The sequence below is a fragment of the Rhinichthys klamathensis genome, unplaced genomic scaffold, assembly GCF_029890125.1.
Source record: "Rhinichthys klamathensis goyatoka isolate OS25496 unplaced genomic scaffold, OSU_Roscu_1.1 h1tg000036l_1, whole genome shotgun sequence".
In the NCBI taxonomy this organism is placed as follows: Eukaryota; Metazoa; Chordata; class Actinopteri; order Cypriniformes; family Leuciscidae; genus Rhinichthys; species Rhinichthys klamathensis.
This window is the reverse complement of record NW_026606584.1, coordinates 5629823-5645806: the sequence shown is the minus strand read 5'-3', so window position 1 is coordinate 5645806 and position 15984 is coordinate 5629823. Positions and strand designations below refer to the sequence as shown.

The 15984-nt window shown below is 37.3% G+C and overlaps 1 protein-coding gene across 3 annotated transcripts in view; it reads left to right on the top strand.

Annotated features, from left to right (window-relative positions):
• The first annotated feature begins 7948 nt into the window (after positions 1-7948).
• Positions 7949-15984, top strand: part of rhbdl3 (rhomboid, veinlet-like 3 (Drosophila)) — a 145385-nt gene continuing 137349 nt past the window's right edge. For 2 of the 3 annotated variants that reach the window (XM_056246181.1, XM_056246182.1), the window contains exons 1-2: positions 7949-8141; positions 8291-8314. In XM_056246181.1, coding sequence (XP_056102156.1) covers positions 8046-8141; positions 8291-8314 — 120 coding nt within the window. In that variant the 5' untranslated portion in view covers positions 7949-8045. The remainder of the gene's footprint in view (positions 8142-8290; positions 8315-15984) is intronic. The other variant, XM_056246183.1, reaches the window with a different exon arrangement.

The window sequence follows — 15984 nt, the reverse complement described above, 5'->3', positions numbered from 1 at the left end:
CTGTGTTCATGTTTTATTTATGCTGTGGGCTACTATTTCATGTACACTCCATTTAGTTAACATTTGAGTAGAATTTTCGACCAGCATATAAACCTGTAAGAGGTTTATATGCTGGTCGATATGGCAGTTATGCTGACTCAAACTCAGTCAAACTTATACTGACATCTAGCGGTATATGTCCAATTTTATTGCTGGTTTGAAATGTGAGATTGGCAAGCAGGTTTTTATATATTTTATTATTTAAATTAGATGCTGTACTTGAATGACCAAAAAATAGATGCCTTTTTGACTTGCCTTGACTGGGACTTTGTTAGCAGTCAGATATGATTAATCTATTCTGTGGGAAAAGGGTACTGAGATAAAGCATGCCGTTTTTAAGATGTTTTTGTGTAAAAAAAATGTAATGGGCAAAATATTACTAAGGGTAAATACTGAGGATAAATTATGTAGCTGAAAGGCACATGCAAAAGCTAACATGTGCTTCAGCCTTTGATTATTGTGGTTCGGTTTTGCATTGCCTTAGGCGTAGAACTTTTGCAAAATTAGTATCATGTTAACTCTACCTGAACCTACTGCTAAGGGACAGGAATACAGACTACATAATGAAACTCTAGTATTGTCTTTCTACAATCTCTTAATAACAATTGAAAATATATTGGTGTAAATTGCTTTAAAGCTGCAGTCCATAACTTTTTTGGGTTAAAAATTATCCAAAATAATTTTTTGAGCAAGTACATAACCAGCCAGTGTTAAAAACTATCTGCTTGCCTTAGCTCGATTCAAAAAGGTAAGCACATGTAATATGCAAAAACATGTAATAATGTTTTTCATTCCAATGGTACTGGTGGATTTCTGTGGGAAATTTGAGCATGGCTTTGCGTCATTACGTCACATCTGAACACATAAAGAAGGTGTCTCGGTTAGTAGGCTATATTGCGTGTGAGGATGTTGGAGGTGGAGATTTATATCCTTTTCTCACAGCACTTGATATAATTAAACTTATCAATTTGATGGCGGATCCAGAAAGGTTCAAATGACAATCACCAGTGACAACTGGAGATTCACCCGTTGTAAAATGCAAAAGTCTTCAGAGTAGCTAGAGAAAAAAAGAGACTGCAACCGGGCCCATGCGAAAACAAGGATAAATATCGGAAGGGCTTTTGAAAGGTGGCGTGAACTCCGTGTTTTGAAGGGGTTCAAAACGGAGACGGCTTTTTTTTCTGCTGGACAGGTAAGACATTTCAATGGTTCAATTATGTAACAGTAGCACACTTGTTTGCTTAATTCATGGGTGATTCTTCAATTGGGGGCTATTTTGCCATCTTACATTTTGATGAATGAAATCTGGTTGAATTTTGTTGGAATTATGTCAAGGCAATGTTTACATGCTTTGATGTAAAGATATAATAATGGCCACGACTGAGCTTAAATATAATTTGAGTATTTTATATCTATTTGCCAACTGGCACTGAAAAACGTCATTCCCATCACAACATCAAAAAGTCTCATAATGCAAAGAATGTATCAAGGAGATCATTTAAACTCATTCATCTTGCAAACATTGTTAACCTTCAACAATACATATAAAAAACAAAATGTTTCCATTCTGCGAATTCCATATATTTTCTTGTTCTTACCATCAAAATGTGTTTTCCTGTATTCATCAAAGCACACTTTTGTTTAATTTCTGTAAAATTAATTTTAGATGTTTTTTCTTTGAATAGGTGGATGAGTATTTCATTAGGCTTTTCATGTAGCACCTCAAGATTGAACATAAAACAGATTTAAAGGTATGTTTGCTGTAAATTAAGCAACGTGGTGGTAATGACATACTGTTCTGGTAATGACATAGTGTTTTGGTAATGACAAATGAAAAGTGTACTGATACATAAATCAAATTTAAAGGCTTAAATAATGACTTCTGGTGAGTGTTGTTGAAAGAAATGGACAGATGTAAGGAGATTGACAGGGTTGTGCAACCACAGAAACCGAAAATTCTCGGGACAGCAGCATGTGTCCAAATTGTAATCTTGTTCTATTTCATTAGAAATGATCTTGAAACGGGGCTTGTGTAAAATACCGAACTTGTCCTTTAACTTTCTTACGACCTCTTCTGCAAGGAGTTTCACGATTTTCATTTTCACTGTTCTGACCCTGTTGCACTGGAGATGTTGGGGGGTGTTTGAAGCTACATAGTGTTGTACTTCCTGTCGAATTTTGTCATTGGCTCTTTGATTGTTTTGGTTAACTCTCCATTGTTTGCGTTTCTGTTAGAGATGCACCGATTGATCGGCTGGTGACTGGAATTGGCCGATTTTCGATTGGCCATGATCGGCGATGACATTTTATGCCGGTCAAATACACTCGGGCGCCGCATGATTAATATCGAGCAACATCAGCATCACACGTGCACACGGAACGCACATGTTGGAAACCTCGTGAATTACGGCCGTTTCACACCGCAAACGTGAGCAGCGCGTATTATTTCAAGCGTGCATGTTAATCAATGAGTGCATTCACACCGGGAGTGGGAGCCGCGCGTGAGCAGCGGTGAAGCACGGGTTTCGGTGCAGAGTCTATTTTTGCTGCACTGCTCACGCTCAATTAAAGTGAAAGCACACTTTTGATGGACAAAATAAATATGATTTCACACAAAAGTGCCCAAAATGCACAGAATTTGCACGTCTGGTGTGTTTTAACAAGAACTGGAGTATTTGTCAGAAAAGAAAATGAATTTTCTTTTTGAAATTAACACTTTTTTTGTTGGAAATTGGATGTGAAAAGAAGGAAATGGTTCTTCCATAACACTGCACTTTAGATTCACTGCACATTTTTAGAGGAGTAATTTATATAGTCCTATTTTATAGTGATTACTGTTCAAAAATATTCTATGCAAAATGTAAAATGTTCTACTAAAGAAAAGAGAGAAAATAAATATTTGTGTGTGCTGTAAAGTGATTAGAAAAAATGAAATCGTAATCGGCTAAAAATTGGTATCGGCAGGTCAAACTCTGAAAAATCGGAATCGGCCTAGAAAATTGTAATCGGCCCATCTCTAGTTTCTGCCTTTGCTCCCGTTTTGAAAGTTGTGAGATTAGCTTTCCTGTTTCTTTTCTTCTTTTGTATCTTTCCTTTTCTCTGTCAATGTACTGCTGATATTTTACAGGATCTTCCTTCAATTTTTTTCTATAATCTCTAGACCTTTCAGTTGATTTCTTGGGAGCCATTCTGGTTAAAAAATAAGACAAAAAATAGTTTTAGGAAGTAAGGCATCTCACTTAAGTTTCATTGTAAAATCACACTATTATGCTTCTTTAACTTAATTTATAAACACATAATATGATATAGATAGTGACACAGAACATGTCATTACCACCATCACTTGTCATTACCATCACAACAAGTTGTGTGTTGGTAATGACGTGTTGCGGTAATGACATTTTTCATTTTTTTCAGGAAAAAAGATGCTAGGTCATGGTTTTGCTAACATTACTCAACAGCTAGTACAAAAAGACCTTTAAATACACATAAATCATTGTGAATATATATATATATTTATCAAAATATTGCTGCTACAGCATTTATGGTAATGACGCTGAATAAGTCTACTCCATGATCAGAAGGAATTCATGATTAAATTACTTACTTTTTCAGACATCAAATTTCACTGTTCTTTCATGGCTGACATGTGCTCCCCTGCTAGTCTTTATTTCCATGGTTATGGCATAAACAAGTCTTACCCTCAAAAATATCCTTGTTGTAATCATAGACTGTCGCGGTAATGACAGTATTGTTGTGGACAATACTAAATTGTTAAAAATATTCACAAATTGCACAGATATGAACCCAAATTATGCATCAAGTGCCTTTTTAAGTTACTGTTTAAACATATATTGTGATTTTTTAATTAACTGATAACATTTGATCACATTTTCAGAGCAGATAAGTTTTAAAGTCTGGGTTGGGGACAAGGCCTAAGTAGCCAAATATTAGTGATGAAAGCATTTTTAAAAATGGAAATCATACTGATTTTAGTGTATAACATTTTTTGGTGGTGCAATAAATATTATTTGAAATAACTAAACTATTTATTTTATAAAATAGTATTTTTAACATGAATGTATAACCTGGGGACATAAAAGTTCCCGTAATTGAAGAATCACCCTCATACAGTTACGGAGTACTGAACTACAGGTAGCCCTAACACCAGAGGCGGACAGAGTACACAGCTTCGTTACTTGAGTAAAAGTACAGATACCCCTTGCTAAATTTTACTCAAGTAAAAGTACTACAGTCAGATGTCTACTTAAGTAAAAGTACTGAAGTACTTGTTTTTAAAAGTACTTGAGTATCAAGAGTACAAGAATAAATTTTCTAAATATTGCATTACTACTGCCACAGTGTCAAGTCAAGTCATCTTCATTTATAAAGCGCTTTTAACAATGTAGATTGTTTCAAAGCGGCTTTACAGAGATAAACATAATTTAAGGTAACAGAGATTGTTTTGGCTTTATAGTGATTCTTGAATAATGTTATTTCCAGCTAAAGTTAGTTTTGAATGATTCACTTCCGGCGAAATGATCATTTGTTATTAAATTAGGGGCCGCTTAGACGACGCCGTTCTCTAAACAGACTTTAAACTGAACCTGTGATTAACGCTGATAGCGTTCACATGCGCATTAAGAATTGATTCTATAGTTATGTGTGTTCGAATATATGTGTGCAGGTTTGTAATTCCCTACAAACCATGGCTAAACAAACTACTTGTCTTTGCCTATAAATTTGATACAGAATTTTATTTTATCACTTCGGGGTAGGTACGCGAACCGTGCTTACATTTATGTACAGAAACGTCCTACATGGAGTTATGAAAAATGTTAATGTTAATACCTTTGATCATCTAAAAGGAATTGAAAGTTAATTCAAGTCATTTTCATCTTTTTACCATGTTGCTTTATTTAACATTTCTCACTTGCCCACAAGGCAATGCACAATGGCAACGCTCTGACAAACCTCTGCTAGAGTTTTAATGTTTTTTTTGCACCCACATTTGAACCTGTTTCGTCCATGGTTTCGTCTCTTATCTAAATCTGACCATGGAGTTTACTTTGGCGTCAGTTCAGAGCTGAAGGTGAAGGTGATTTGCTGATAGGCTGTCCCAATTAGTGGCGCCTGCACAATCCAATCACGTTTGAGAGGGAAACAACAAATTGAGGGTTTCCGAGATTTTTCTCTTTTCCTTTTTTTTTTTTAGAAGTAACGGGTACTAACGGTTATGGATAGAAATGTAGTGGAGTAAAGAGTACAATATTTGCCTCTCAAATGTACTTGAGTAAAGTCATGAGTAATCCCCAAAAATGATACTCGAGTAAAGTACAGATCCCTCAAAATTGTACTCAAGTACTGTACTCAAGTAAATGTACTCCGTTACTGTCTGGCTCTGCCTAATACACATTAAATGTTAGTCACGCAATGCTGATGTTGTTAACATTAACAATTTGAGAACAAAGTATAATTTGCACGGTTTGACGTGATATGATAAGTGATCGTTAGATTTAATCAGCGTGATTTACTGCAATGCTTTTTTTCCCTTAGTTGGTCAGAACAAAAGTGGATGTTACTTACTTGTTCAGATGACATTTTCCGGTGAAAATTCTTATGTTGGTCATACTTCCAAAAAGTAGAATCTATGATTCCGAATGACAGTATCCACACCGGCGCGGTGACTGACAGCCGCACATTCTCCTCGAAACATTGGATTAATCCGCGCTGTGCCGTGCCGAGGCACAACCCACGTAAAGTTGATAATTCCGCAAATAACTGCAATTGCAGATTTTGAACAGAGATGGTGACAAAGAGGAAAAACTACGGACTGCAGCTTTAAATAAAGCATTTCCCAAATGACAAAATCCTATAGGCCTACAGTAGGAGAGATTTTCTGGTTCTTCTGTTGCACTTATACAAATCGTACACAAGAAGGCAGTATTGAGCTACATGAATTTCTATACTCTCTCCTCACCACAGACAGCATCAAGTATTTACAAGTACCCATCAGGCCCTTGAGACTCATTTGTATAATCTTTATTGCATAAACATTCAGGTGATTGTCAATAATCTTTATACTTCCTTTCAGCAACAGACATAAATCATAGGCACATACATGAGTGTGAATAATTATGTTGGTCTAATAATGTAAGGGTGCAATTTTCACTCTCTTCTATCAGCTATAACTTTTTTTTTTCTTTTTTTGGAATATGCTTGGCAATTGTATAGAGTAAGTCACAAGTCTAAACATGTGTGTGTAGGTGTTATGCTATAAATAACTACAGTCTATACGTTACCATGGAAATACATCCTCAGGACCAGTGCCAAGAGATACTGTGGGAAAGAGCATGCTAAGTTTTCTGACAGAAAAAAAAACGTGTTGGACGAGGAAATGTTTTCCATATGCATTTTAAAAGTGGTTAATTAGAGAAAATTATATTATCCTAGATAAGATATAAGATGACAGGCACAAGGCCACAGGAAGGCCTAATCCCAGCCCTGCAGATAGTCAGAACAACATTATGATGGTTAGTGTGGTAAAAAAATCCAACACTTCTCCTTAAATTCTAGTAGCCTACTGAGAAGCACTAGGACATTCACTATCACTCTGCTAGTCTTAAGTTTATGAAGTTCCAAGTTGTTGTCAGTCTGTGTATTGGTGGGTATTTTTTACGTGACATTTTTTGCAGGTTCACTTATTAAAACAGTAGGCCTATGGCAATTATCAAAAGGTCCATTATTAATAGTGTAGCAATAAATATATTTCACACATAATTCACTTTCAAACAAGCTTTCTTTTGGGCAACCCAATGCTAAATCTGCGTGAAAATCCTCTTAATTAACATGTTCATGTTCGCGGATTCCTAATGACTAAATTTTTACTGCAAAATTTACCAAACAAAGGTAAGTGTGACAGCACGTTTATCTTTAATTTACTGTTTAATAAAGATGTGGTGACATTTCACACGCAGATTTCGCAACGGGTTCAATCTAGTCACGCAAATTCGCCACGTTGGCCAACAGAAAGCTGCTTGGTTTGAAATTGACTTTGCGTGAGCCTGCTTATAATCAGAACCACATAGTCCGTTTGTTTTAAATAACCTGGTCACTATAAAATAGATGTAATTTATTCATGCAGTAAACAAATCCAAGTCCAATAACCGCAAAAGACAAACTGCAAAAACGAACATATCATTCCCGCGCATTCATGTTCATCATTTGAGACAAGCACTTGTAAAATCGCCCACATGACGAGGATCATTAAAAGGAGGCGGGTGCCTTTCACTTACCTCCCCATGCTGTCTGTGCTCATCTCGGTCACAGTGAACTTTGGCAAAGCGCTCTGTGGATGCTGGCAGGAGACGCTCCTCTCGGGCACTGTTGGCACGCGTTGAGGATGCGAAAGAACACCAAGGTACAATGACGCACCACAAATTAACACTTACGCATTTCACACTGTCTTGTTTTTAGTCTTGCGTGGTTTAACGTTGGTACGATAAACACAAGCCGCTACTGACCTGAACGTTTCGTTTATCGCATTCTGTTTGGTGTCAATACATTCTGCTTGAGCAAAATCACGCCAGGCACGACACTGGATGGTAATAATCTAACACACAAGGTGCCATGAAGGTATTTGAGAACGAATTGCTGTTTCTCTTGCAGGTGACTGTTTAAGGATGAAGCCCGACGCTACTGGGAAAGACAGACGTGTTTAAAAATCTAACGCGAACTTATGTGTGACGTGCTGTGGATTTAAAGTGTCTAAAACATCCTGTAATGAAATATGGAAGCGAGGAGGAACTCTACGTACCCACTTAGTTTGGGATAAACTCACTTGCCATAGGATATTAGTATGACAGATCTGGAATAGTGCCAATTTAGCTCTGCTGGAAGTTCTGAGTTGTCAAAACCATATGGATATATATGTGGAAGACATCATGACAGAACTTTATGAGAGGAGATAATCGTTTTTTGAGTGGATTGAGAGGAGCAGAGGGGCTATGGTGAACTCATCCCCAGCCGTCGCTGCTCACGCAGAGGGAGAAGAGATCGAGGTGCTGGAGAGCACTGATGTCCTTCCTGTAGCTCCAGAGGACGTAAGTGACAATGTGCAGATGTATGTATATTGTTGAAAAACAGCAAAGAAAATCGATTAATTTTAGGTTGAGTCATCTTTTTCTCAGTTATATCTCTGTGTTCATTCCTTTCTCCTCCCTCTTTCTCTGTCTTCAAATGCTTCTCTCAGCAATGGAAGTCTCTTTTTGACAAGGTAGGATTTCTGCTCTTGTTGCCTGACAGTTTCTTGTCTGCATTTGTCAGTTTGGTTAGGTGTAACTCTGTTTATGTGCAGCGCAGGCCTTGTCCTGTTTACTAATATGACAATAATTGATAACATTGTTTAATAAAATGAGAAAAAGTAAAGTAGTAGAAGCAGAAGGGGGGAGGGGGTGATATATCTGGTAATGGCTGGCCAATATTTGCAATAAATTGCCAATAAAGCGCCAATGCATACAGTGCTACTGTAATACAATTCAGTGATAGTAAATTAAATGTATAGCATGATTGGATGAAATTCAATGTAAGTATTGGTTCTCTTTCAATTCCATGAGTTATAACTTATGTCTGTGTAAGGCCTAGAATGTGAATCATCAACATATTTTAAACTTTTAAATAAGGCTTTATCGTGCTAACACAGATCTGTATCCTATTTCTTTTTCTTTTTATCTCAATTCAACTGAAGAATTTAATTGAAACAGAATTTAAAAGGTTTACAACCCCTGGTACATTAAGTTGCTAAAAACAAAACAAAAACAAGCAAAAAAAAAAACCCCAGAAAATGTTAATTTGGATCTGACAAAGTGTGGAAATAATAATTTCTGTTAATTGACCAAGTGGACATGTGTCATGAATCAAGTCCAATGATGAGAAAGGTCGATTAAGTGGTTCAAAATAACAACAAGGTAATTGTAGAAAGAGCAAACACAAGTCATATTGCAATGACACAAACAATAGCCTACCGGACACGGTAAGAAAAAAAAAGAGGAACTTGAATAGACAAGGTGATGAACTAAATACAGACAGGTGTGCTCATTAATGAATGTCAATGACAACTAATGACTGTCAGGAAACTAGAACAAAGGAAACTAGTAACTGAAGAGAAACAAACTATGAAAGTGAAACTAAATAGAACATAACTTTTTGATAACACGGATATTGGTTGATGTGGATAATCTCAAAATATCTGCGATCATTTCCAGGGTACATATTCAGTATCCTGGTTAGAGTTATGTAGTCTAGTCCACTCTGAATCTTGCATTGGGAGGGGGAGGGGGAAGGGGAGGGGGGGGGGGGGGGGGGGGGGTAGTTAGTGAAACAGAGCTGGGTGACAGACGGAGTGCGCGGCCACCGTCTGCCCCTTCTTTCTCTTGCTTTCAGTCTCTCTCACTGGCTCTGCACCTGCCTAACCCTGACCCCCCACACATACTCCCCTGGGATAAAGACAGCGACATGAAGGATGAAGGGGGCCCAAATTCAGGAGAAGAGAGAGACAGATATCAATATGAAGGGAAAGGGAGATTTTAGGGTTAAGAGGGTGGCAGACGTGAACAGAGAATGAGAGCTGTAAGGGTGCAGAAGGCTCGTGGCTGACCCTCTCCATCTCTGCTGGATAGGGGAGGGAGGCGGCTCCCTTACAAGTGGGCCTCTCACTCCGCTCCTTTTATTTAGCCGACAACACTCTGAGTCCCTTAAGTGGCCTGCCTTCTGGGGTTTCGTCCAGTTTTGGGGTCACTGCCCTGCAAGGCTGTAGATTGGAGGCATTGTGGGATCTAAAGGACAAGAACACACTTCACTGATCGCAGATGTAACAAACTAATGAAAAAGAGGAGGAGGAGCTGGGCTGTTATATGACACAATGTTAGAGAACAAACAATTTATAATTCACACATACATATTCATATGCTCAAACCTGACGGATGATGAAAAGCTGTCAGCATCAGATGATTGCATTCTTAGAAAGGCTACCAGTGACAGCAAATGTCTTGTTTATTTCTGACAACTTATTAACTCACTGCATCCAAAAAACTAATCCATAAACATGGAAAGATGTTAAAAGACTCATTGCGGATCAATTAGAACTCTCTTTTAATAACACAGAATGTTAGTTTATGTCCCCAGATTAATTAAGTTTCATGACTGCAAAGCAGTAAACATTTCAGTTCACTGACATATTTAGTTTATCAACTTAGTTACAATACTAATTATTTTATCTTTGTTTTCCATAAATTAGGCTCTGAGTTGGTTGATTAAATTTCACACACTGCATAAATAAATATATATAATTTTTTAATATATAAAAGAAGGCAGTGGCTATTTGCACTAAAAGTGAAACACTTAAGTGAAAATAGCAGTATTTTCTTTGCACTATTTTTAGCTATTTGCACTAAGTGTAAATAGTTGTTAGATGCTATTTATACTAAATAGTAGCAGATACTATTTGCACCAAAGTGTATTGTAGTATATTATAAAACAGTATGCGGTAATAACATATTGGGCCCTATTTTAACGATCTGAAACGCAAGTGTCAAAGCGCAAGTAACTTTGTGGGCGGATCCCGGCGCTGTTGCTATTTTCCCGGCGGGATAAATGCCTCTTGCGCCTGGCACAAATCTAAAAGGGGTTGGTCTGAAGTAGCTTCATTATTCATACACTGTAAAAAATTCACCCGTATATTTACAGTAAAGAACTGGCAGCTGTGGTTCCAGCCCTTTACCGTAATTTTACGGTGTCAACAATGCTGTAATTTTACAGTAAAGTACTGGCAGCTGTGGTTCCAGCCCTTTACCGTAATTTTACGGTTTCAACAATGCTGTAATTTTACAGTAAAGTACTGGCAGCTGTGGTTCCAGCCCTTTACCGTAATTTTACGGTTTCAACAATGCTGTAATTTCACAGTAAAGTACTGGCAGCTGTGGTTCCAGCCCTTTACCGTAATTTTACAGTTTTTAATTTTAAGGCTGTGCTGTAATTTCACAAAGTACTGGCAGCATAAAGTTAGAATATAAATACTGTTTTTTATTTACTCTATTGTCTGATATCTATTAACATCCCTATATGTAGCATAATGTATACAGACATTCCAAACAGACTTTTTACTCAATGGAAAAAATAAAGACAAAATAGATTATGTATTAGTACATTGTTTGCCATTTATTTAAAATAAGTAACAGGTTTTAACAATACATTAACAGTATTTAAGGAAAAAAAAGTCACAGAAAATACATTTTAAAATTCAATGAGAGGAACCAGTAGGCAAACACAGAAACATTACAAAGAGGCAAAAAAAACCCCAAAAAACCCGAACAAACAAAACACTAAAACCAGCCAAAATGTCACATCAGCAACCAGGCCAGAGATTAAGTCTGGGTCTGAGAGGAAAACATTGAGAACCAATGGATGAAAAATTGGTAAAAAAAAAAAAAAAAAAAAAAACTGCCAAAATATCCCAAACCTGCTTTTGAATGATCTGGCCTGAGAGGAAGTCCAGATCTGAGAGGAGATAATCACGAGAACCAATGGGTGAAGAAATGTAGGAAGAGGCAAAAAACAGCCAATACGTCCCACATCAGCTTTTGACAGATCTGGTCTGAGAGGAAATCCAGGTCTGAGAGTAAAGAAAATCAAGAAAATCTTAGTGCTAAAATAAAGCACATTGCAAAAAGTGATCACATACTCTGCAAAAAGTGATCACATACTCTGCAAACACTTTTAAAAGAAACATAAAATGATCATGTTAATGTACTTAACTAATCTTAATTCTTTTGTCACTTAAAAAACAACACCACGATCGTAACATTAATTCACAAGACCACTGTGGATGAATCAATGTCTTCTAAATCTGAAGCCAAACGATAGATGTGTGTAATAAAAATATTAATCGTTTTAACTGTGTAAGAAAAACAAAAATAAAATAAATACTAAATGAACTATAAATCATTACCTACTGCCATAAGAGTGTTCACCAGGGACATGGTGACGTGACAGAATTGTGAAGCTCATGTGTCGGTCATCCTTGCTTCTGTGTTAGGCTACTTCTGGAATATCAAATGCAAAAATGGTAACGTTACTGCATGATTGTGCACAAAGTTTGCAAGTAAGTTATACATGGCGTGAAACTCACCAAAGATTAGGGCAAACTGTCTCAGTAAAACATTTACATCAAGTGAAGGATTCCTAGGAAAAAAAAAGAAAATAATTATTTCGAAATCTTTAACCAAGCAAAGAAAATCGACGTCAGAGTGCGGAGAACATTGAATAGTGAAATGCCTCAGCTGTTGATAACTGTCTGTCTGCAAAAACGTGTTTCGCGCCGCAAAGAATATCCGTCTCTGCCTCGTCTTTCAAACACAACCTCTTTGACTTAATACTATAACGTTAGGCCTAACTTACATGTGAATCTCACAAAAACGCAGGTACTTGCATCACTAAATCAAAAAAAAAAAAAAAACATATTTAATTTGCTTTGGGAATTTTAATATTATTTGGATGGAAACTAAACAAATTGACCACTACATTTTAATTACAACATTGGATCTGGATATTTCGAGTTGTTTTGTAATTATTCTCCATCTTATGTGCATGATATTATGCGAATTGATGCATCTGGTAAGATTCGCACCGTGTAACGTTACTGAATCACAAATTCATATAAATCGAGTTAAGGGTTAGGCTACTACAAAAGAAAGCCCAACTAATTTCTAAATGGTAACAACTTTAGCCAAGCAAAGAATTCGCAGTAATAATCGCATAGATTTACGTTAATCGGAGCTCAGAGAGCATTCATTAGCAGATAGGCGAAATGTCTCAACCGTCGAGCTCTGTCTTCAAAACGCGATTCGCGCTCAGTAAGCAGTTAAAAAAAATACCTCATGAAAAAGGCGATTTTACAGGTACTCTGGAGCAACATAATAGAATAACAGCAAAGAAATAAACTTACCTTGAACAGTGGCCTTCTTTAAGACAGCAGGAGTGTTGCGAAACCATTTTGTTCTTTGACTGCTTTCTGTTCGAAAAGAGACCGCGTTGAAGATGTCCCGCCCACACGTGCTATTTTTTACAGTCCAAGACTGTTTTTTCCAGGAACAAATTGGTTTACACATAAATGCTGTAAATTTACAGCAAGCAATTAATTTATGGAACATAGACTGTAAATTTACAGGATAAAACAGTTTATTGAAATAACAGTATTTTACTGTTGGAAATTGGCTGTATTTTTACAGCAATTTTTAACAGTGTAGGTATGGTTTGGGCGTAACGTGAAATAAACCAATCAGAGCGTCATCTCACATTCCCTTTAAGAGCAGGCGCGCTTGTTCTAAAGCTGATTGCTATTATAACGGCGGATTTGCCAGGCACGCGCCAGGAGAGGAGAGCTCCTCGGCCGTTGTTCACAGCCGAGGAGAGCAACGTTCTCGTAAGGGCCGTAAAACACAGAGAAGTGACATTGGGGATGGAGAAACCCACCCAAATTAACTTCTGTTAAACAGGCGTATGATAATTTGGGTAAATGTGTAAGGTACATGTATGCTTTTATAATAAATTGTCTATCTATCTTAGTGCTGCCGCGATTAGTCGACTTAGTCGACGTAATCGACCATGCAAATTAGTCGACGGCAATCTTTCTATCTATCTATAGTAATAATGTATGATTTGCAAAAATGAAAACTGCTGCTTAGATGAGAGAATCAAAGTGTATGCGCGTTGTGCACACGCTACATTGATTATGGCCAAGAATGCGCCCTTAAAATAGCATAATGAACAACGCGCAACGCGCCACTGACTTTAGACTAGGTTTTTTCTGGTCAGTGGCGCAATTGTTTTATAGAACAGCAAAATAGCATGAGGGAAAGTTTGCGCCGGAACATGCCTCCTCTTTGCACTGAACCGCCCCGGGGAGCGCAAGTGTATTTCTTAGTTAACCGACGTGTGTCTGTGGAGGGAAAAGTCCGCTTTGCGCGGGTGCAAAATAGGAATGATACATGCCTCAGTGTACAAAGTCATTTGCGCCGGGTGCAAGATAGGGCCCATTGAGTGCATTTACTTATATTTAATAAAATCATAAATGGATGCTATCTCTTTTGTCCCTATCCCTAAAGCCATCCACCTATTCCTAACACTGCCCATTTTTACACTTTATTCCCATAATTAAATAATCTTTGGGCAATTTATTTACACTTTTCAAATATTTTCCTCAATTTTTTTTTACAAATAAATGCCTCTCCAAGATGAAATGCTATGGGAAAAGGGAGAAGAATGAGTTAGGAAAAAGGCGGATTCGAGTTTGGGTTGGTCGTGTCTAAAGCGAGCACCACCCACCTTACTCACCTTGCTACTCCAGTTATCAGCAGGAGTTCTTTTGTAATTTTGCCTGGCTCAATCAAGTGTGCTGCAAAGTTCCTGAAAAGTGAAGCCAAAGCGTTTCAATCTCCCTCCCTCATGGCTGGCAGCAGTATAGGTCTAAAACCCTGACCTCTCCATGTAATTGAATGAGACACGATTAATATTGACTTAAATTTTGCCAGGTGCTTTGTCTCTTTTCACTCTGCCAACGAAAATGGTTACATACAAGCCCAAAGCAGGATCAACTATAGTGTGTCTCTGAACAACAACACACAGTAGGTGGTGTTTTGTTCCTGGAAGAGTTTGTGTTTTTGAACAAATCAGTTGAGTAAAGGATTCAATGACTAACTCATAATGCACAAAAGACAGACTTGTAACCTATTGGTGTAAAAAATGTTGGTAACGCTTCCTTTTACAGTCCTGTTACCCATGTACATACTATGCACTTATTATAGTAATTACAATTACTGGGTAATAACTAGGTACTAACCCTGAACTTACCCCTAAACCTACCCCTAACCCATGTACATACCTTATATTAGCCAGTACTTTCTAGGTAAGTACACTGTAAGTACACGTAAGTACTGTACTGTAAAAGGAAGCGCCTGCTGAATAAGTCACTGAAAATCCCCACCACTAACCTGACTGACAGCCTGTTTGGAACATTGCAAAGACAAGCAGTGGGATATAAACATTGAAAGTCCTTGTGCGTCAGTGATCTTGGAGTGCCGCCCAGCCAGTAAAATTCAAGAACTGTAACTAACTGAACAGTAAATAACAACAGAATCCTCAATTGATTACTAGAGGTTGTTATTTGTTGTGGAATGTATTTGAATTGAGATGCCGTTGCGGTTTAACAGTGTGTTGCAGTTCTGTTACTATTCAACATAAACCTGGTTTCAGACATGACCTTTGTGCTATAATTTATTTCATTGGTTGGATTTGTTGCTGCTCATGAGGGTCTTAGAATTAATACTGGGGATAGAATTTATACTACTAGTTTCAGTGGGGTTTTGCCTCTAATACCCCAAATATAAACCCAACACATAGCTACATTCTACAGATATTTAGCTTTAGAATTAATACTGGGGATATAATTCATACTACTAGTTTCAGTGGGGTCTTGCCTGTAATTCCCCAAACATAAACCCAACACATAGCTACATTCTACAGATATTTAGCTTTACAATGTCCAAATGAGCCCTATAAATCAAAAACAAATTCACTTCATTCCTGCTGATTATGTTGAATTTGGGGTACAGAATCCTTATAACCCACTGTTAAAAGGAAGTGCATTTAATTGTATTGAGTGTGTACTTGCAGTGTACTTTAAAAAACTTCTTGAAGAAAGTTGCAGATAATATAATATTGATAAAATAAAAGGCCACTTAAATGTACTTAAAGAGAGTACACTTGATTGTTACTAAAATGTGCTCTTAAACTCTTAATGCGCATGTGCACGCTATCAGCGTTCTCACAAGTTCGAGTTTTTAAAGTTTGCGTAGAGAGAACTTAAGAGTTTTCTGTTAAAATGGTGTCGTG